We start from the raw sequence: 23,098 nt of genomic DNA, 5'->3' as shown, positions 1-23,098 counted from the left end.
ATGTAACAAAGGGTCTGAATACGTTCCAAATGCACTGTATGTGCTTAATCTACATCAGCTCCTCACTCTGTTGCAAAAACACACATTCTAACAGACTGTATTACATAATGTCAGACGGTCCCCCATGTAGTCCTGCCTCCCAAAGTGCTGCTTTCACACAGTGAGGTTGTGCACTAGTTTAATCCCAGACTATTACATAACAACTCATCCTGTGCTGTGCACTCTTACCTATATCTTTACCCATCGTATTCTAAAACAAAATATAATGCACTGATAACATGTACGAGCTGTTTGATTGGCTCAGAGGGTTTAAAGGGGACCAAGGCTTTTTCCCTTTCATCCCCTATAAGCTTGTGTATCAGGGTGAAGTTGCCCCTAGATGCTGATATTGGGTCAGTTTCGAATTTTCCCCACTAATGATTAAGGTTAGGATTGGGGGAGGAAAAACTGATCCTAGATCTGTATCTACGGGAAACTATACCCAGGAGCGTATCGGTAGTGAACCTGCTGAGCTGTGAGCATGAGACAGAAGTAACAGGGAAAAGGAAATGGCAACAGCAAGATCCATACTCCTCAGTGTGTGAGTTTATAGCTCAGTATGCCTACTCATTCCCAGAGAAAGTGACCAGGCTTATCTATCTTCAGTCATGTTACTGGGAGGCAAGGCCGTCATCATACTGTAAGTGAAAGAGCATCACAGACTGAAGGCCAAATGAACACGGTTGTCTGGCTGTTTCTGGATCTGTTTTCCGTAAAGTGACTCTGTGTAATCTTGCTATGGTGCATACAAGCACAAACGTCCCACAAAGTGACAATAAATGTACTCATCATGTCTGCCAATGTCACAGATTCATTGTATGACACATGACTCTGCAGTTCTTTGCACCTATGAAAACCAATGACCTTGTGTTCTTTATACACACACACACACACACACACACACACACACAAACACACAAACACCGAGCCATGTGTGCATATCCTGAAGGGCTAAGATGAAGGTAGGTGCATCTGAAACATTGACGATCGTATTGACTTCCTTGTAAATCTGCTGCGAGGGCTGGATTTGTAGCAGAAAATAATATGCTCTGAAAAATGTGATATGGTGTACAATCAATTCTAGCCTAAACGCTGCACATGCCATACTGTATAATATGGCTTCCTATAATAAGACTCATGTATAATAAGACTCAACCATTTCATCTAACCCTTGACATCTTTAACTAAATAATTATGTGCTGACTATAGTATATAATTGCTATAATAAGACATAGTCCCCCTTTGTTTATTCCTCTGAGTTGATATCAGACAGACAATGGATCGCTCATGGCTGATTGCTCATGGCTGATTGCTCATGACTGATTGCTCATGGCTGATTGCTCATGGCTGATTGCTCATGGCTGATTGCTCATGGCTGATTGCTCATGGCTGATTGCTCATGGCTGCCTACCCTCTGAAATCTGTCGTTTAGCAACATAAAAAGGAAGTGAAACAATGCAACTGAGTGCATCATCATTCACAAATATGAAAAACATGCAGCAGCAACCATATGATATGTGGCGTATATCAAAACAAAATGAGAAAAATAAATCCATGTATTAGCAAATGTTGGAGTGGTGGAGGTGTTTGATTTAAGGAAGTGATCATATAACTAATATAATATAATACCAATTAAACCTAATAACATTATCATCAACAACAACAACATTGCATACAATGAAGTGTATATCCTACAATGAATGTTACAGTATTTGAAAGAGAAGCTTTCAACAATATAATAATATCTTTACATATGGGATCAAATTAGATGAAACAGTTATGTGGGCAACAATAATACATAAATGAGCCATTTGATATAAGGTAAATAAACATTCAACCTATGATAAGTGACACACACATTTGGCACCATGTTAAATAACCCATAAAATTATATCTGGAAGTTCACTGAATAACAAAATAAGTTTTAACATTAAGATTTATATTCCAGATTTCATTTCATATGCAAAATAACTGTAGTTGGATAAGGTGGGCCGAATGCAATGCACAGAAAGGATTTTGATTGAAAATAAACCATAGATAGATAGTATAGAGAGCTCTTACCCGTTCCATGACTCTATTTTGCGCATTATTATTTATATTCCATTTCGATGAATAGGTGCGTGTCTTTCAAACACAAATCTCGACCTCCTTTCCATGTGCTTGCAGCCACGCGCTCCGCTGGAGCGCTGCTTACAGTCAGATACAATGGGTGACGTCACGATAGAGTCCTCATGATGATGATAATATCACCTCCACATAGGCAAATCTACATGAAAGCGCACAAGATTGATTGGGCTCGTGCTATAAATAAGGCATCTGCTGTAGGTGCAATTCTTATTTCTGCAAATGCATGAAATAATAAATAGCCACTATCCAGTAAGCAAAAATACGTATTTTCAAGACCTTGCAGTTAGGTTCATTTTAGGTTCTGAATGAAAGGTCAAAAGACACATTTTCCGGACGTTTAAAATACCAGTTTTCCGGACGTTGAAAATACATATTTTTGGGTTATTTATTATATGGCCAAATTTCAACTACACATACATTATCAATGAAGTAAGCATTATATTGCAATAATTATTTTTAAATCAATTTAGTATGAAAAAAGTATGAAAAATGTATGCACTCACTAACTGTAAATCGCTCTGGATAAGAGCGTCTGCTAAACGACTAAAATGTAAAATGTAAATGCAATATCGGAAAGAGGAGCCAATTGAAGGTTACAAGTACAATACTTATTTTTGCTACCATCTGCCACATGCACTTACGTTGCTTTTTCAAAAGCTTTGAAACTTGCGTCGAAGACGTTCAAAATAGTCCACCCGTCAGAAAAGATTAAATCAAATAACAACACACCACTTCTACTACAATAACATTCTCAGTAATGGTTACAGAAATATTTGTTTCTTGCTATGACTGTGATATGTTGTTGTTTATCTACCTTAATTGAATGCATTGACTAAGTCGCTCTGGATAAGAACATCATGTAAATGTAGAAAACAAACACTTGCAAGGCATACTAGCTATTATTCTAATGAGCTCCGCCCCCAAACAAGTACACGTTTGGTTGGTCCAGACCAGACCAAATCTGAACTAATCATAGACGTCATTGAACAGCTCAGTACAGTTCGACACAGTTCAGTACAGTAGAGTAAATGACGGTACAGTAGAGTTTTATTCAGTAGAGTACAGTATGGTATACAGTACAGTAGAGTTTAATTCATAGAGTACAGCACAGTTTAATTCAGTAGAATACAGTACAGTACAGTTTAGTTCAGTAGAGTAGCGTACATTAAAGTAAAGTAGGGTACAATACAGTACATTATACTGTACTATACTCTACTGAACTGTACTGTACTGTAGTGTACTGTACTCTGCTGTGCTCTACTGTACTGTACTGTCCAAACTTGTAAAACATACAGTACCAGTCAAAAGTTTGGACACACCTACTCATTCAAGGGTTGTTCTTTATTTTTACTATTTTCTACATTGTAGAATAATAGTGAAGACATCAAAACTATGAAATAACACATATGGAATCATGTAGTAAACAAAAAAGTGTTAAACAAATCAAAATATTTCTTCAAATAGCCACCCTTTGCCTTGATGACAGCTTTGCACACTCTTGGCATTCTCTCAACCAGCTTCACCTGGAATGCTTTTCCAACAGTCTTGAAGGAGTTCCCACATACGCTGAGCACTTGTTGGCTGCTTTTCCTTCACTCTGCAGTCCGACTCATCCCAAACCATCTCAATTGGGTTGAGGTCAGGGGATTGTGGAGGCCAGGTAATCTGATGCAGCACTCTATCACTCTCCTTCTTGGTAAAATAGCCCTTACACAATATGTAGGTGTGTTGGGTCATTGTCCTGTTGAAAAACAAATTATAGTCCCACTAAGCCCAAACCAGATGGGATGGCGTATCGCTGCAGAATGCTGTGGTAGCCATGCTGGTTAACTGTGCCTTTAATTCTAAATAAATCACAGACAGTGTCACTAGCAAAGCACCCCCACACCTCCTCCTTCATGCTTCACGGTGGGAACCACACATGCTGAGATCATCCGTTCACCTACTCCGCGTCTCACAAAGACACGGCGGTTGGAACCAAAAATCTCCAATTTAGACTCCAGACCAACGGACAAATTTCCACCGGTCTAATGTCTGTTGCTTGTGTTTCTTGGCCCAAGCAGGTCTCTTCTTATTGGTGTCCTTTTGTAGTGGTTTCTTTGCAGCAATTCGATCATGAAGGCCTGATTCACACAGTCCCCTCTGAACAGTTGATGTTGAGATCTGTCTGTGACTTGAACTATGTGAAGCATTTATTTGGGCTGCAATTTCTGAGGCTGGTAACTCTAAGACATGTGAAGGTCAGTCAATCCGGAAAATGTCAAGAACTTTGAAAGTTTCTTCAAGTGCTGTCGCAAAAACCATCAAGCGCTATGATGAAACTGGCTCTCATGAGGACCACCACATGAATGGAAGACCCAGAGTTACCTCTGCTGCAGAGGATAATTTCATTAAAGTTATGATGGACTGTCATTTCTCTTTGCTTATTTGAGCTGTTCTTGCCATAATATGGACTTGGTCTTTTACCAAATAGGGCTATCTTCTGTATACCCCCCTACCTTGTCACAACACAACTGATTGGCTCAAACACATTAAGAAGGAAATTCCACAAATTAACTTTTAAGAAGGCACACCTGTTAATTGAAATGCTTTCTAGGTGACTACCTCATGAAGCTGGTTGAGAGAATGCCAAGAGTGTGCAACGCTGTCAAGGCAAATGGTGGCTATTTGAATAATCTCAAATATAAAATATATTTTGATTTGTTTAACACTTTTTTGGTTACTACATGATTCCATATGTGTTATTTCATAGTTTTTTTTGTCTTCACTATCATTCTACAATGTAGAAAATAGTAAAAATAAAGAAAAACCCTGGAATGAGTAGGTGTGTCCAAACTTTTGACAGGTAGTTTATACACAGTACTGTATTCAATTCATGGCTCGTCCTCTATAACTACTGTCTCTACACACCATTACATATACATAGTAGAAGGATACGGAGTAGTCCGCCACCGAACGGTCTCCCTGCCGACAAGCCGTGACCCGCCTCCTGGCCTCTTGCCCCGACACCACCCGAGAGGTGTTGAACACCTTGTGTACTAATTGGTAGGAGTCGGAGCACGCCAGAGTTTGGCTCTCCCACTCCGCGGTAGCCCGACCTGTCAACAGAGGGATAATGTAGGCCACCCGGCCCTGCTCCGTCGGGAAGGAGGAGGGTTGCAGGCTGAACATCAGTGAACACTGGGTGAAGAATTCCCTGCAGCCCTCTGGACATCCGTTGTACCTCTCCGGAGGTGGTAGGCTGTGGTCGTGCTGATCCAGCATGGCTCCCTGCGTTGCCAATGCGCTATGATACTGTGCTGCCTCCACTGGGTCCATATTGGCTCAGTTTTCTGTAAGGGTTGGTGTGAGGTGTGACGCAGGTGCGGTGCCAGATAGACAGTAGGCAGTAGGCAAGGATGGTGAAACAAGGATCTTTACTGGTGGTCCAAAAGCCAGGATACAAAACAACGGACTATACACGAAAACAAATGAGGAGCACATAGGTCTCCAAAAAACAGGCTGACAGCAAACAATACGAAATACTAACTCTGACTGGAAAAACACAATGACACAGGGAGAACGCTTCTTGAGTATCTGTAACTCCGTCACGTGATCCGACACTGATTCGTACTGCTTGACATCAAAGAACTAGCAGAGAAAACTGAGCAAGGGAACACAGGGAAGTGAGGGCATAAATACACAGGCGAATCAGATAGCCACAGGTGACACCAATAGGCAGATAATTAGTCCCGACTGTGAGTGAGGAGGTGCCTATGGTTGTCGGAGGATGACACCTAGTGGGTTGCTCCGGAACTGCGACCCACTCCTGTAACAAATTCTTGTATGACGTGTTTGTTGAATGTTAAGTCCCCCTTTGACTGAGGGCAATGAAGCTACAGCACAAAGGTGATAATGGCTGGAGTCAATTCTGGTTATTTTCGCTCTTCTCCAAATTGTCCCCCCCGATTGGCAGTGACAGGTGAGATACTCTGTTACAACCTCATGATTAGGCTACACATTTGTATGCAACAGTCTGCACTGCAGTGTAGGGCACTCAACCCAGGGAAGATATGGGTTATGATATATGGTTGGCAGCATCACTGTGAAATGAAACAGTCCCCTTGCAAATAGCTACACAATTTGGGACAATTTGGAATTTGCAAAATTGACTCCAGCCATTTTCACCTTTTTGCTGTAGCGTCATTCCCTTCAGTCAATAGGGGACTTAACATTCAACAAACACGTCATACAATGTCACTACAGACAGATAAAGGACATGAATGTGTCCTGTCAAGGTCTCATGTATAAGTGTGTGTCCCTATGTTACACAAGGACAGTGGAATGGACATAGGAATGACAACTCACATTATAATAATAATAATAATAATATGCCATTTAGCAGACGCTTTTATCCAAAGCGACTTACAGTCATGCATGCATACATTTTTGTGTATGGGTGGTCATTGCAGTGACATGCGGTGAGCTCGGTGGCTGGGTAGACAATGGCTATTATCAGATTTACTCACAAATAAACCTTGATAAAGGCCAAGTTCACCATACAACAGATAGCTCCAACAACCAGAGTGACATAGGCTATTAACAGAAATGGACAAACAATTTTCATCAAATGTAAATACCAATGTAGCCAAGATACACAAGCGATATCCTCCGATGGCGACATGTTTCATATCATCTGACAAAATGACACACTGCTCATCTCAGCTCAGCCATAGACCGATGTAGCAGCCACAGTTACATTTCAAACCTGGCTTTCATTTGAACACTAATATTGTCCAAAATGTTGTAAAACATTCCTCTCATCTATGATCGGCTGTCTGCTCCAGGTTGCTGTGTCTGTCAGGCCGAGTGTGGTGCATTCGATCGGATGATTTTCGGTCCCTTCCTCTGATGAAGGTCAAGAAGCGCAGGTGTTGGTCTCCCTCTGAATTATACCAAGTTTTCCTTGGAAATCCAACTTGGACAATTGTTTGAGGTGCAGTGAAGTAGGTCCATTTGTCAGGTTGTTTTTGCTAGCTAGCTAGCTTCGTTCAGTTAAAGGGATGCGGGCTCCAAATTACGTAGACACGCCCAAATGTACAGAGCTTAACACGCAACATGTTTAGGCAATACACACGGGCAAAATATGAAATCGGCTCAATGGAACAAATGAAGCTAGGCAAAGCAGGAAGGCCTATGCTGACCCTGTCCATTAACATTTACCGGAGTCAGGAATGGATTTTTGTCAACGATTTGAATGGATTGGAATGGGTGAATACTTTGGAGGTTTTGATGCAGTTTTAGCAAATGTTTAGATTTTGAGCATAAAACCCACCAGAATCATTGAGCTGTAGCTCAGTTGGTAGAACATGGCGTTTGCAACGCAAGGGTTGTGGGTTCGATTCCCACAGGGGGCCAGTATGAAAATGTATGCACTCACTAACTATAAGTCGCTCTGGATAAGAGCATCTGCTAAATGTAAAAAATAATGACCGTTTTTTTATATACTCTTTTTTATTTTGCTTTTCATAACATATTTTTAAATTAGATTATCACAGGGCAAAGCACTGCCTACCCAGCCTGCACGTCACTGGGTCATTGGTGATAAAATAACTGAGGATAGAAAATATGGAGGACTAAAAGTGCCACAATTAAATAAATAAATACACCATTAAATAATTACTTAAATGTGTCATTAATTAATTCAAATTAGAATTAAATACATAAATGTGTAATTAAATGTATCATTAATTAATTCAAATACCGATTCATTTTATGTAAAATACATATATAATTATTTCACTATTTACATTTACATTTCATGATCCTGCATTGCAGTGATTCATGAATTACTTAAAACTGTCAAACTGACCCATCAAAGTCAGTGGGCGGGGCTAACGCGAATCTAGTCTGATCCATTGCTTTGGTCTGAAGTAGAGTAGGCCAACCTGGATAGAGACAATGGAGGATCTCCGTGAACTTTCCAGGGAGTTGGTTAGAGACATTTTAAACTTAGCAGAGGATGTAGAAGCAGGACCTGCTGACATTATCCGGAATTGATTTGTCTTGGCTTGATGCAGAGGGTAACCAATCAGGCGTTAGGTTCCGCCTACCAACTTTTGATGGGTCAGTTTGACAGTTTTAAGTAATTCAGGAAGCACTCCAACGCAGGACCATGAAATGTAAATGTAAATAGTGAAATTATTATATATGTATTTTACATAAAATGAATCGGTATTTGAATTAATTAATGACACATTTAATAACACATTTATGTATTTAATTCTAATTTTAATTAATTAATGACACATTTAAGTAATTATTTAATGGTGTATTTATTTATTTAATTGTGGCACTTTTAGTCCTCCATAAGAAAATAGCAGTTCCTGCAAGAATGAAAAGAATGCTGTGGATGTCTGGAATCTTATCCAGAGGTTACACTTTCAGTTTCAACAGACAGCTATGACGCTTCATAATTTAATCAGTTATAGCAAATGTCTGTCATCTGCAATCAACTGCATCTTGTGATTAGTAGTGTACTTAATTGTTCAAAAATGAATTGTGATGAAAGTGGCTATTTCTGAAGATACAACTATGACCAGTTAGTGAGTGACTGCAAGAAAAAGGGTATGTGTGGAATATAATATTAGCAACCCATAATAACAATGTAATGTTTTCGTCTGTTCTGTCTTGTGATAAACTTCAGAGGTCAGCAGTAGCGACCCGTCATTCAGGGCAGGTGGAGCCTCATACAAACATGGTCTCTCTTTTGTTTTCTTGAGTCAAGGAGCTCCAAAATACAGGTGTTTCAGCCTAGCTCAGTGCTTTCTGTGGTGGTGGGGCAAGCCATCAGAAAATACGGAGTGTTGCGGCGTAATTGGCTCAGTGTTCTGTCTCTCATGGGGACACTACTTCACCGCCAAGTCTAACGGTGGACTTCGAAAACTCTAGCCCCTTGGGTGCTGCCATAGAGTTACATTAGAAGTGCCCATCCAAGAAGGCTCAAGGTCATTGGCCACAGATAAAATGACGTCAAATCACGTTATATCAACAGTAGCTTTGATTGGACTGATCATGTCAACATCATACTTTCAAAATCTTTGCTAGCAGTCGTCATCATGAATCATGTCGACAATCTACTGGCAAATCCTTGTCATATGAAGATAAATAATGAAGAGAATTTATAGATAAAACGTATCGGTGCTCATCGGCCATTGGACATAAACATTACACAACAAGTTAGAAATCGCAAATTCAACAATGAGTGGTGAGTCCAAAAGTATATTGTATGCTGCTGCATAAATGATGTAATATGCCAGGGAGATATGTATACTGTAGCTAAGAAAGTAATACTAAGTGTACGTTGTGTAGCTCAGTTGGTAGAGCATGGCGCTTGCAACGCCAGGGTTGTGGGTTCGTTTCCCACGGGGGGCCAGTATAAAAATATAAATGTATGTACTCACTCTGGCGCTCTGGATAAGAGTGTCTGTTAAATGACTAAAATTTAAATGTAGTAAGCTGTTAGTAGCCCTTGTGCCTCACCCTAATAATTTGGTCTATTTTAACCTCTTAATTTCACCTACTGTTCTGACTTGGTGGTGCACATGTAGCCTATAACCTGTTTTTTAGAAATGTAATCATAGAATATTGTAAGAGCTTTCATTGTCTGCTTATATGCCCCCTTTATTTATCCTACAGTTCTGACTTGGTGTACAGGGAGAACACTGTAGTTAAATTGACTAACGTTACGTTGGTCCTAGCTCGCTCAATAATGTCTTAATCGAAATTACAGATTGCATCTTATTTACATTTTAGCAGACGCTCTTATCCAGAGCGACTTACAGTTAGTGAGTGCATACATATATTTTTTTTCTCATACTGGTCCCCCGTGGGAAACAAACCCACAACCCTGGCGTTGCAAATGCCATGCTCTACCAACTGAGCTACATCCCTGCCGGCCATTCCCTCCCCTACCCTGGGACAATTGTGCGCCGCCCCATGGGTCTCCCGGTCGTAGCCGGCTACGACAGAGCCTGGAATCGAACCAGGATCTCTAGTGGCACAGCTAGCACTGCGATGCAGTGCCTTAGACCACTGCGCCACTCACTCTTATCTGCTTGTCGTCCCCTTATGCCATAATTTGTACATCTCAATTGTCAGTAGAAACCACATTTGTTTAAGCAAGTCAGCCATTTCAGCTATGTTTTTTTTAAAGGCAGTAAATGAGGCTGAATGAACTGTTTCACTGCCAGACAAGGCTCCGCTGATAGCCAGGTGTAGCAGTGGTAAGGTTTTGGGACTGCTGTTGGGACTCTGCTGTTGGGACAGCTTTATGTAGGCCCTAACAGTTTGTGGGCACCGTTTGTCACTATTATACTGCAATTAATGTATTGTTTAGTATTGTGTTGTGGCTTTGCTGGCATGCATCCCACAATTATTTGTTTTGCCCCACCAAGATTTACATGCTAAAATCGCCACTGGATGTCAGTAGGTTCAAGGCTTTAGTCAATGGATGAAGAGGGCTGCATCCTGATTCTCCATCCTTGCAGGGATTTAACAATAGTACCACAATATGAGTCATATTACCCATAAAACCTAGCGGTAAAACCCGGTAATGGTTCAAAAAATGTATTTTCACCATTCATTTTTACTTCTGGGATTTTAGAACTACTTCATATAAGGTCTGTGTTTCGTGTAGGCTTACCCTGGTGTGACGTTTTGATACCCGTGTAATTCTCTCTCAGACAAGGTGAGTTTTATCAATTTACACTACATGTCGAACGTCTCATTCCAAAATCATGGGCATTACTATTAACAGGTGAATATATTGATAAAAGTTACCTTGTCCGAGAGAGACTTTGTACCCAAACACAGACCTTATATGAAGTAGTTCTGAAATCCCCGACGCAAAAATGAATGGTGAAAAAACGATTGGAACCATTTCCGGGTTTTACCGCTAGGTTTTATGGGTATTATGACTCATATTGTGGTACTCAATGGTGGAAACTCCCTCCAGCCAATGCTTCTTCTTCTTCTTTGGGTTTTATGGCAAACTACATTCAAAAGGTTTATTGTCGCCACCAACTGGACGGGGGTGAAAACATTTACAAAAGTGAAGGAAATTCCATACTGGAAGGGAAAATTAACATGAATCCACACAACAACAACAAAAAAGTATTAACACAAAATATATACATTTCCACTCCTTCAGTCATTGGGGGCCTGAGAGGGTGAGACCGCACGAGACAGTACTCCCAAGTAGCTCCTCAGATATCAAATATTTTAATCCCAGAAAGAGTTTAGCTGCATAAACAATGATGTTGATCTTTCTTGACTTCTTTTCAATTTATGCACTTCCATTTATCACCATTGCTATAAATGACACAAAGTCCACTTTTTTCACATTAAGAATATCTGGGTCCTGCTGGTAATACTCAGGATGCGGTGTAGGCTCCAGTCTAGGCCTACTGCCACTGGACCTTCAGAGATACTGTACCTTTTGAAAGCCTCCGCATAGGAGACTCTCACAACTGCCCTGATTTTGGCAACCTCAGTCTCATTAACCCTAATCGGGCAATCCAAGTATTGCGCTTCATGTTCTCCACCTCAGGTTGCTCCTTGTCCATTATCTTCTACTAAACATGCAACATCTCCTTCATAGTGATCTGGGGCGGCAGGTAGCTTAGTGGTTAAGAGTGTTGTGCCAGTAACCGAAAGGTCGCTGGTTCTAATCCCTGAGCCGACTAGGTGAAAAATCTGTCGATGTGGCCTTGAGCAAGGCACTTAAGCCTAATTGCTCCTGTAAGTCGCTCTGGATAAGAGCGTCTGCTAAAATGTAAATGATCTTTCCCACACTTCTCCCTTCTGCAGACACTTCTTACATGTCCGAACATTGTAAAGGCCGGTTTACAAAAGCTGACAGGATAGTACACATTTCCCAGCTGCACTCGAGTAGGGAGAGACTCCACATCAAAAAACACTAGAACAGACAAACTCTTCTCCTTCCTGCCATTACCATATGATTCATCCTACGTACATAGACCACTCCTGGAATTTTCTTTGATAGAGCAATGTCAACATCCTAAGACCCACCAGAAATTACTACTTTGACAGGTGCCCTGCTCTGTAGCTCAAAGCATGATATTAGTGATATCCAACACACTTTTTTTTCGGATCCGCAGAAACACAAGAAATCAGAACAAACCCACTTCTCATGCTCTTCACTGATTTGACTGTACCAAAAGCTTTATCCATCCCACAAGTCCGGCATAGCCTTCTTTTCCAAAAAGAATACAATATGGTATTATCAGAACTATACATTACTTCCCACAATTGTACTTACTTTCCCATTCTTTTAGACAAATGTCCATTCATCCTTATTCCCACCGCCATGAGATTCAAGCTCCATATACACTTCCACCATAGTCAGCCTACCCTTGGTAGTCTCTCCTAGCCAATGCTTACAACATTCTTGTGCTTTTGAATCCATAAACTGGATTCAAAAGCACAAGTGCACACTTCTAAAAGGGTAGAGAACGGGACACAGCCCAGGTCCTTTTCAATCTACCTTGGTTTTCTTCCATCTGGACCATGTAAATTAGGACATCAAATCTCTAGTGCTTGCTAGGTTCACTCATCTAATATAAAAATAAGGTGTAAAAGGTGCCTTCAATTATAAGTTGGTTCCCCTGAAATGTATTTGACCCCTGACCCTCAACTGTCCATACTAACTTGTGGTATGGTCACCTCTGCATAGAACTACTGTTTATATTCTGTTTACTGTTGCACCATGTCACCAGTTCAAATTCCTGAACAAAGGTGATTCTGATTCTACTGGTCTTTTATCAATTGTTAAGACTTCAAAATAGTAGTGCAATACACAGTAGTGCAAATCTGTCCATTTTAACAGTCAGTCTTTGGACCCCCTTTCCCCACAAGTGGCATTAGACAAGTATTAACTGTTATCTACACCTTATCATAGGTTCATTATTTTATAGGAGTGTATTCATGCTGTCATCAACTGTTAATGCAAACAGCTCGTGAGAGCGCATTCAAGTGTCTCCAAGAGAAAAACAGACAGGCGTGTGTTATAAAAGAAATGCATTTATATTTCAAATGTATGCACTCATTAACTGTAAGTCGCTCTGGATAAGAGCGTCTGCTAAATGACTAAAATGTAAAATGAATCTAGGAACATAATATGGAAAACCATATACTGCCTGAACTTCCAGACAATTGAGATCAAAAAATACATTTCTTAGGAAATATTCAGTAATTATATACAAAACATCATTCATATTTTAGGTCGGGCATGCAACACATGTAGCCCTATTTAATATTTTATTAATAAAAATAAACGTTAAATATTTTACTGCCGATAAAATTCAATTAAGGCAGTTAAACATTGAAATCAGACAGATCCCCCAAAAACATATTTTTGCATTTGCATGCAATATCAACTATACACACCATGTCTTAACTTGCATTAAAAACATGAAGGCCAAAAAGTCTATGCTGCTTTGAGCTCAAACATGAGAGTTCTGCAACTGGGCCAGCTTCTGTTTCAAATGTTCACTTTTCCTCCTTAGCTGCTCTTTGAGGTTGACTAGTCTCTGTTCGTCTGTCTGCATGCTGTAAATACACTCTATAGCCTTCTTCAGGATGACCACTTTGGCTGCCTTTTCGTTGTTAGCCACCTCCGGTATCTTGTCCCGTAGAGCGAAAAAGCTCAGCTTGAGCTCGTTCCTCCGCTGGCGCTCCAGTACATTATGAGTCCTTCTTTTGTCGTAATCCTCAGTGTCTGATGTCCGGGGACTTGAGCATTTGCGGTTGTTGCTGATCTGCTTGAGGACCCGGCTGCTGCCACCGTTACTGCTCTCCAGCCTCAGCCTCTTGACGGCTGGCTGCTCGTGCTGTGTGGAGGGGTGGGCGGCGTAGTTGTGCTGGTGGGTGGAGACATGGCACCTCTTCAGCACAAGGGGACTGTGATGTCTGGTCTCAGACGTGCTGGGGTAGCGCCGCTTCACAGCGTGCCTCTTCTCCACAGTCACGACATCTATCTCTTCCTCATCCACATCTCCTTCCTCATCTTCTGCAATGAGATTCAATAAAACGCTTCAGCATTCACATTATTTTGAGGAGAATCACTGTAACCACAATTCAGCCCCATACAACACAGCATGCCTTCATGTCAGAAAAATATTTCCTTTCCACTCTCCTCCCCCCTTTTCCACATCAGCTGATTTTTCAACATTCCAGCCTGAAACCCTTCCCCTCAACACAAGACTGTCTACAGACTAATTTACCTACAGCAGTCTTGACTACAGCACGGGTGGGGGAGGTTATGCAACTGCCTCTAGCCTGGCTAACCCATCCATGTCAAAATTCCAGTTCACACCCTTGATGTCAAGGACATGAGTGAGGTCCATCCATTTACCCCAATTTATTAATAAGCATAACATTTTTTATATTCGACAGCACCATGATCAGAGTTGACATCCGCAATATGAGGGAATGAATGCATGTTGCTAGAAAACACCGATATTATTCTGACTCGACCATTTGTGTAATCATAAATAGCAAAAAATTATAACACTGCTATTCAGCTTACCTGAGTCACTACCACTGCTGCTGTTGGGTGGGGTGTCCAATGCCAAATCCGTGGGTGGTGCCACCTTGCTTGATTTGGAAGTATGAGTTATTGGGTAGGGAAAGACCACGGAGGGATCAATGCATTCTGACGCGGATGTGTTCAGATCCTGCAAGTAGTTTGCGTTCACCTGAGTACTAGTACACTCCGCGTTGTCGCCAAAAGCTGATTCTTTCCTAGCAGCCTGGAGACAGGCGAGTCTTTCAGACACCACTTTTTCCAACTTGGCTGCAGCCGAGAAGCCGCTCCACATACAGTCCTGAATGATGATAGACTTGAGGAAGGGTTGAGAGTAGTCGGCATCGCAGATGAAACTCTGGTTTACAACGTCGTCCCCGAGAAACTCTGTCACCATTTCGAGTTGGTCAGAAGTTGAAGGGAAAAGACTAGACAGTGATGGTCGTCGGCTCGGGGAGAGAGGAGGCGTGGGCAGCAACTCAAATTTCTTCCACATGTCCTCACTTGGAGCCGGTGGCTGAAGCTGTCCTTGTTGCTGGTGATAGAAATCCTCATCTTCGTTGTCAACATAAAAATATGGCTGGATAGAATCGTAGTCGTAGTTTTTACTTGCCAAACTTGAATTCAGCGGCATGGTGGCTCTTTTCTGAGTGAAACATGTGAATTAGTTGGTTAAAAAACTATAAATAGGCTACATCAACTTGCATACAAACGGATATTGGTGCATTCACCTAAAATGTCACATTTCATAAAAGCCCTGTCAGACAAATCTAACATGCAAAACCAATCTGCCGCTGACAGTAGCTAGTCCGTCTTGTGCTGTACAGGACATTTAACCCAGCAAACTGCAAAAATACAGTGGCTAGCCAGTTAACTGTAAAGTGTATCGGACTATAGGACGTTAAAAATACATCTACAAGTATGTAACACATCTGTTAAAATGCACCACATCTTTAACAGATAAATAGCAATATCAAATACATAGCAAGCAAACAAGTCTCCTTAGCGAACCGCCGTCTACACGGAACATGCAATTTCATCTCAACACTCCCCTTACCTTATGTTTGAAAAAAAAAAGTGGAGAGCAATTCACGAGATATCGAAGTCAAAAATGTAGATTGTGAGAAGTAGTCCAACAAGGTAGTAAAGTTGATCCCTGCCAGCGTGTGTGGTAATGAAATGTTGTTTTCCTATTAAAGTGGCTGGCAGAGAAGCATGCATTAAGCACACAGCTCTTGGTCCGCGATGTAGGATGATGCGCAGGCTGTCATTTGCTGCATGAGAATCACAGCTGAGTATTCAGCGGGGTTCAATAAAAAGGTTGTTCTGCTCTACAATCGATGTATCCCTCCGCTACATTTTTCCCGCCAAACATCCACTGCATTTTTATGTCAATATAATGAATATTCCCGTGTTGCCTCTATCGATGGCTATTATCGTTACAATCTTCAATATATTTTTAAAGTTTCATATAATTCATTCATTGCAATTTCATTTTGGAAATCCTTATTCGACTAGAACTATATGTTGCGGAAGGAGACTTAAGTGGGAGGAGTTTGGTTTAAAAAATGCAGTATTCCATTGACAAGTGGAATACTTTCTATACATTTCAGCAGCAGCTGAGAAGTAAAAAATAACTAACATGGAAATTGCATGCATCCATTAAAGTAGATTGTACTGTCCACTGACATTGCATTCATGGAATACAATTATTTAGCCTACCTACCTACCTTTCCAAAATTGAGAAAAATCTGATGTGAGAATGAGAAGATGAATGCTCAGTTAACGTGCACAACACATCAAAGCCTGTCATGTTCTGTATCTGAAATTAGTTAATGTGATGATAAATCAGAGGGAGGGAGCATAATCAGACATTCCCATCAAAAATGTTACATAAAAAAAAAAATATTTAACTGTTTTTTCTGTACATGTTTTTCCCTGTAAACTCACCAAAAGTAGGGGAGATAGAGGAGACCAGAGCGTGTTTAAATATATGGCTCTGGGAGACTAGGGAAGGTAATATTAAAGTGTGGTTCTGCAGGGACTGGATCGTCTGAACTTTGCCTTTGGCCACACCAAGGTCTGGACCATCAATGGTGACGAGATAAGATGTTGGCTTCTAACATGCCAGATATAACTGCACTGGTAAAGTTTCGTTTTTAAAATGAGCACCTACACATATTGGCCAATAAGAGCATTGAACGTGAAGAAAGACATTGGAATGTCCTTAATAAAAAGATTACATTTACATTTTAGTCATTTAGCAGCCGCTCGTATCCAGAGCGACTTACAGTTAGTGCATACATTCTTTTTTATTTTTCATACTGGCCCCCCGTGGGAATCGAACCCACATGCTCTACCAACTGAGCTACATCCCTGCCGGCCATTCCCTCCCCTCCCCTACCCTGGACGACGCTGGGCCAATTGTGCGCCGCCCCAGACGGTTAATCGATTGAGTTGGCACTGTAGACTAGCCTACCTCCTCTGCATGCAGCTTCGCTACTATTACTGCCATGCTGCGGTCAAACAGACATGTGACGGTGGTGCTATAAATATGTCAAGATGGTGCTGCGATAAATATGAGCGTGGTCCCGTAAAATTGATAGTGCGTACAGTGATAAAGAAATTGTATGGTTATAGAACACCCCCTAGCGTCTAAAATGCGACAGTGCAGTGGAGACAAATATTCTTAAAAACACGATTTAAAAAAGGTGTTTCTGAAGAAAATCAATACACAATGCATGGAAGATAGCCACTTCCATAGAATAACATGTTTATAAATGCAGGTGGAGTCAGGGCCAGTTGATGCTACTGGGTTTGGATTATCTTTTAAATTCAGATTTAATCAAATGCGTATACAGACAATGCATACAATTAGTCATACCCATAGATAGTACAGGTGATACAGAATATAATATTAAACAGTAAAAGCAGCCTCAATGTCATATTATTCCATTATTCTCATTGATTCTCTTGAACATGGTCATCTGTAATTGATTGTCTAATTAGCTCTTTCCTAATTTATTTCAGAAATAAATCCATGAATTTTGCAGAGACAAATATTCAAGTGTACTAAAACGTAGGCTATATTTTCACTTCTGTTGTTTTGCATAACCATAATGTAGTGGTGAAATATTTGCTATCTATTTTGTGGCATGAAACCCTATCAAGCCATACCATATTAAAGTTCATGGGTTTTATGGTGTAGTGTAGAATCACCTAAACTTCCCAAGGACTGGAATTGATATTTAACATTTTAGTCATTTAGCAGACGCTCTTATCCAGAGCAACTTACAGGAGCAATTAGGGTTAAGTGCCTTGCTCAAGGGCACATCAACAGATTTTTCACCTAGTCAGCTTGGGGATTTGAACCAGCGACCTTTCGGTTACTGGCACAACACTCTTAACCACTAAGCTACCTGCTGCCCCATATGATGTTTTACAGTAGTATAAAGCCATAACCTTAATGAACTAGAGGGTCAAACTATTTTTGGCACAGAGTTTTTCCTGGACAGGTAATATGGTCAAGAAAAACTCCTGGCCCTACACAGACTCCAGACATTGGTAGTATTATCAGAGATAATCCATATATTCTACGACTGTATATGGACCTATCCACATAAAATGTGAAGCACAACATGAGAACAAAAGGGATATGTAAAGCCTATCCTTGCTTCCATATATCATTCATATATTATGTTGCTTTGAGACCTAGTCCATAGCTAGTTTCAGAGGTTTCAAATTAAACAGGTCCAAAGTACCCAGGGGGCCCGGGCCCAAACTGACAATTGTTTACGTACTGCCAAAGATTCAACAGTTTTATAGGGCCTACATTTCGCAACTCAGTGGCGTTGTGGCTAGAGTATCGCCCTGAGATTGCAACGTTGTGGGTTAGATCCCTGGTCGAGTCGTACAGAGTTCTTGTCATTGGGTTACAATGTTGTAAGTTTACCAGTATATTATTGCACCCATTTCCTATATATGTTCCAGAATGTTTTATTATTACAAAAGGCATCCATTTTACTGCACAACCCATAAAAATATATGGTGGAGGATCTTGAGGATACTGTAAAAATATTCCATGTAGGCTAGTAGTTTGTGTGTATTTTAAAGTTTAATCAGCTGCTACCTTTATAGTTTGCTTCTTCAGCAACCCTCATAGGCCTACAAACTCTGCATTCAACTGTGGTGAAGGTAGGCAACAACACCTTCACCACGCTGATCCTCAACACTGGAGTCCCACAAGGGTGCGTGCTCAGCCCCTTCCTGTACTCCCTGTTCACCCATGACTGCGTGGCCACGCACATCTCCAACTCAATCATCAAGTTTGCTGATGACACAACAGTGGTAGGCCTGATTACCAACAAAGACGAGACAGCCTACCGGGAGGAGGTGACGGCCCTAGCAGAGAAGTGCCAGGAAAATACCCTCTCCCTCAACCTCAACAAAACAAAGGAGTTCATATTGGACTTCAGGAGACAGCAGAGAGAGCACACCCCCATCCAGATTGACAGGGCGGCAATAGAGAGGGTGAAAAGCTTCAAGTTCCTCAAATGGTCCATCCACACAGACAGTGTGATGAACAGGGGCGGTGTGTTCAATAGGGCGATATGGGCGACGCACTGCCAAACGGGAAAAGGAAGGGATTTTTTTTCTAATCAATTATATCACGGCAACAGTAGTTATCAGTGTTGTAATCTAGACGTCTGATCTGCCACTAAATGTCCAATCAGGCTAAAGTCGTGCTTCAAATGGCCCCCCCCCCCCCCCTTTTGGGGCGATTTCAGTCAGGTTGAAAATCGCCCAGAAGTCTCTCATAGACTCCCATGTAAAATCTATTTTTTCAAATATCAGAGCTTTCAATACAATCTCTATGGGTTTCTGAGGGCTTGCACTTACACGCTTTCGTCATACGTAACGTAACCATGAACGTAACTAAGAAAAGAGCGGGTAGCAGCGTCAATCAATTCACGTACTACTGGTAAGATTGCTATAGCGTTCAGTGCAACTCGATTGTCTCTTTGAAATAAGTTACTTTTTGTCGGCGAACAAATCAAGATAAATTGGCAACGAAACAATTAGGACCTCCCAGACCAAATTTAATAATTCAACAGGTTTCTACTAAAGGCGGAAAGTCCTACACCCGAGGATTTTCCAAAAATTAGTACGAACGAAAAACCTGGCTAGCAGGCTGCGATGTAGCTAATGCAGTCTTCTGCTACCCCCTGCTTACTCTTTCACCCTGAAGGCGGCACGGCAGACAGCACCGCTTGGACAGCGACTGGTGTGTAACGGACATGCACCATCTTTCAGGAAAGATTAAGAAACATGAGCTGTCAAAGACCCACATGGATAGCTGTTTGAGATTGTCTGCTTTGGGGAGTGAACATTGCCACTCAACTGGATGAGGGATACAGGCTAGCTGTCCGCCGCCACAACGATGAGGTTAGTGTTGATAATCACAAGTTTACTGGAGAACTGAGACCAAGTAGAGACTTTGGACAGGGTGGATATGGTATAATAAAGGCAGTTAATTCAGAGGTAAAGATATCTGGAATCGCGTGCACGGACCCGTTCGTTATCTGAAGACAATGTTTCATTGTGTGCAGACATTTTATGCAATAAATGAAGTAGGTTGAATCTAGTAGTTCTGATCTTCTGATTGGTCCTGATGAGTTGGGCGAGGTCACCTCCAGGCTAGTGTCACTGTTGCATTGGCTCTGAGTCGGGTTCTCTGTCTTCAAATGTTCAGCCTAAGAGAGGGGATTTGTGTGTGTGTGTGTGTGTGTGTGTGTGTGTTTAACAGTGATGATGTGTGTGTGTGTGTGTGTGTGTGTTTAACAGTGATGATGTGTGTGTGTGTGTGTGTGTGTGTGTGTCCTCAGAGCAAGAACTCGTGAGTTGGAAGAACTGAGAGGCCTATGGCGTGGGTGTTGTCCTTGGCCACCTGCTGACAAGGCTGACAAGATAGGACCCTTTTGTCCATTGTTATTGGATAGGAACAGAACTTATAACCAGCTCCTGACCTAAATAGATCTTAGCACAACATTTTACTCAACATATCATATTCCATATTCACTATAACAAATATATTTACTACGACATTAGCAAGAACCGCCACATCCTCAGCCGGCTAATCCAGTGTGTGAAGTTTTGCGGAGTGTTTGAGTTAGCTTTGCGAGGCAAAGATGAAACTGAGGGCTCCACCAACCCTGGTAAGCCAACACTTTTGAGATCAGTCAATAAATGCTTCTGGTATTGACTTATATGCTGCCCCTGTCTTCATGTTGTTGCTGGACATATCTTTTTTAAAATGTGTGTAGGTCACCTAAATCATCAGAAAAATTGCCCCCCCTGAGAATTTTTTCAGGAGCCGCCACTGGTGATGAAGAAGGCACAACAGCAACTCTTCAACCTCAGGAGGCTGAAGAAATTCAGCTTGGCCCCTTAAACACTCACAAACTTCGACAGATGCACCATTGAGAGCATCCTATTGGGATGCTCTACCCACTTGGGTGATTGAAAGATGAACTGTCTATGCACCAGTCCAGTTGGTTGTGGTAATGCACCATAAAGTTAGTTGCCACCCGCCATATAAAGTCCAAATAAGAAGAAACCTGAAGGAGGATGGATTACTAGAAAACAAACTTTTACCGTTTTATCTCTGGATTAATTGTTTAAGAGTTTATTTTGATATTTCAACCTGTGTGTCCTGATCGCGTCTTGTGTGGGGGGACACAATCAACTTGGGCGTGCGGTCTGGGTAGCATGTCAGTATACTGCACTGTTGGAGCTAGAAACATAAGCATTTCGCTGCACCTGCGATAACATCTGCTAAATATGTGTACACGACCAATACAATTTCAATTGTAGACCTATAATTAATGACGTCAAGAGTAGGTGAAGGGAGCTTAAGTTTGGTGCTGACCCACGTGTGTGGTTTGGTTTCAGGCAAGGCGGGGATGGCTGGCTGGCTAGCTGTCGAATGCACAGATTCACATGCTACAAGAGCAAAGCTGTCTGGAATTCCCTCATTGTTTTCATGCAAGCCGAGACTTTATCGCTGGATTTTCTCAGTCTAATTGTTATGCAGCTAGCTGTCATTTTCTCCTTCACAATTGTCGAGCAATGGAGAAACGCCCATCTGCAATAATTGCTGATGACCTTCGCCTCCTCTGCACACCGAAGCATATTTATTGGATCCAGCGATGTGGGAGCGTTGTGACTTTTATCGTCAGTTGAATTGACATTTATTTCACGATAAGTGAAGTGCCTACCTACAATCAATTCTACCGGTTTAACGTAATCTTTTAAATAATCAAGACTGATTATAATCAAGACTGGTTCGGTCACCCCGGCTATACTATGTTGGAATTTACATCTCTCATTCCTTATTTGCCTCTCATCCGCTTTCTGGTGCCTTTGGCTATTACCAATGTAGCCATCGACCTCGGTGAACAGGTAGGTCAGCGGCATCAAATTGACATGAGAGCGATATTTGCATAGGATATGTGTTAGTCGGTTGCCAACATTGGGGTTTGAGGCAAGCGTGACGGATGAACGTCAACAATTAGCTAGCTGTCAGGCTCTGTCAAAGCACGGTCCGGCTAACTTCTAGCGCTTGTTTGATTTGACTTGAACTAAGCATTCAACATGGTACAGAATGTTTTATCTATCCATCAGACTATCACTAGTAGTGGCCTACAATTCCAGAATTTGATAAATTCAGAACAGGCGCGTACATAACACAAAGGCCGGCAGATGGCGATATTGAGACTGGTCATTTTACCGTCCAAATACATTGAGTCAGCAATACATTCGTAGCCCTTCTGGACCTCGGACCTAACATAGTCTCCATTTAGGCTGCATAGGCTTCGATTTCCTCTTTAACTTTATTTAATGCCAAGAAGGTGTGAAAAAACTGGCAAAATATATGTACTTTCTTTATGAATCACCATTTCCACCACCATGCTAGTAGCTAAATGCGAATCCCGGATGTATCGCGTTCATCCAATCAGGTTGCAACAGTCAGTTTTTTCACCCCTAACGCAGCGCAGTATCACATTAGTGGAAACCAAGCTGTGTTCGAATACCCATACTAACATACTGTATACTATATACTATTAGTTCATTTTAGTATAGTGTAAACGAACGGTATCGTTTCAGTTGAACATACTTGAGCTTCGCCTGTCTACTGGAAGTTGATGCTGTTGCTATGCAACATCTTGCTAGCTTGTTAGCATAACAAATTACTAGTTAATGTCACTTGGCAGGGGCACAGCCATGGCTGGACCTGGGAGGGCATAGGCCCACCCACTTGGGAGCCAGGCCCACCCACTGGGAAGC

At 41.5% G+C, this 23,098-nt stretch overlaps 2 protein-coding genes across 2 annotated transcripts in view; one reads left to right on the top strand and one right to left on the bottom strand.

The window, feature by feature from the left end:
* Nucleotides 1-13,229: 13,229 nt before the first annotated feature.
* LOC311109159 (transcriptional regulator Myc-like) lies at nucleotides 13,230-16,041 on the bottom strand. The gene is made up of 3 exons (XM_084151982.1): nucleotides 15,810-16,041; nucleotides 14,756-15,398; nucleotides 13,230-14,236 (listed from the first exon to the last, which is right to left on the bottom strand). The coding sequence occupies exons 2-3, from the start codon at nucleotides 15,384-15,386 to the stop codon at nucleotides 13,671-13,673; spliced, it is 1,197 nt and encodes a 398-aa protein (XP_084008108.1). The 5' UTR covers nucleotides 15,387-15,398; nucleotides 15,810-16,041; the 3' UTR covers nucleotides 13,230-13,670.
* A 6,076-nt stretch (nucleotides 16,042-22,117) lies between these two features.
* The window catches only part of LOC311109123 (progressive ankylosis protein homolog B-like), a gene marked incomplete at both ends in the record, with an annotated part of 38,929 nt that continues 37,948 nt past the window's right edge, over nucleotides 22,118-23,098 (top strand). Inside the window, one exon of the mRNA XM_084151934.1 lies at nucleotides 22,118-22,213. Coding sequence (XP_084008060.1) covers nucleotides 22,118-22,213 — 96 coding nt within the window. The remainder of the gene's footprint in view (nucleotides 22,214-23,098) is intronic.

This window comes from Coregonus lavaretus (genome assembly GCF_964263955.1).
Source record: "Coregonus lavaretus genome assembly, chromosome: 34".
NCBI lineage: Eukaryota > Metazoa > Chordata > Actinopteri > Salmoniformes > Salmonidae > Coregonus > Coregonus lavaretus.
Note: the sequence above shows the minus strand (reverse complement) of the source record. Positions and strands in the feature narration are given on the sequence as shown.

Bases quoted from the DNA above. Each gene is read 5' to 3' on its own strand.
- LOC311109159 (XM_084151982.1), bottom strand. From the start codon at position 15,386: ATGCCGCTGAATTCAAGTTTGGCAAGTAAAAACTACGACTACGATTCT. The intron at 14,237-14,755 runs GTAAGCTGAATA...ATCTCATTGCAG, and splicing joins CAGCAGTGGTAGTGACTCAG to AAGATGAGGAAGGAGATGTG.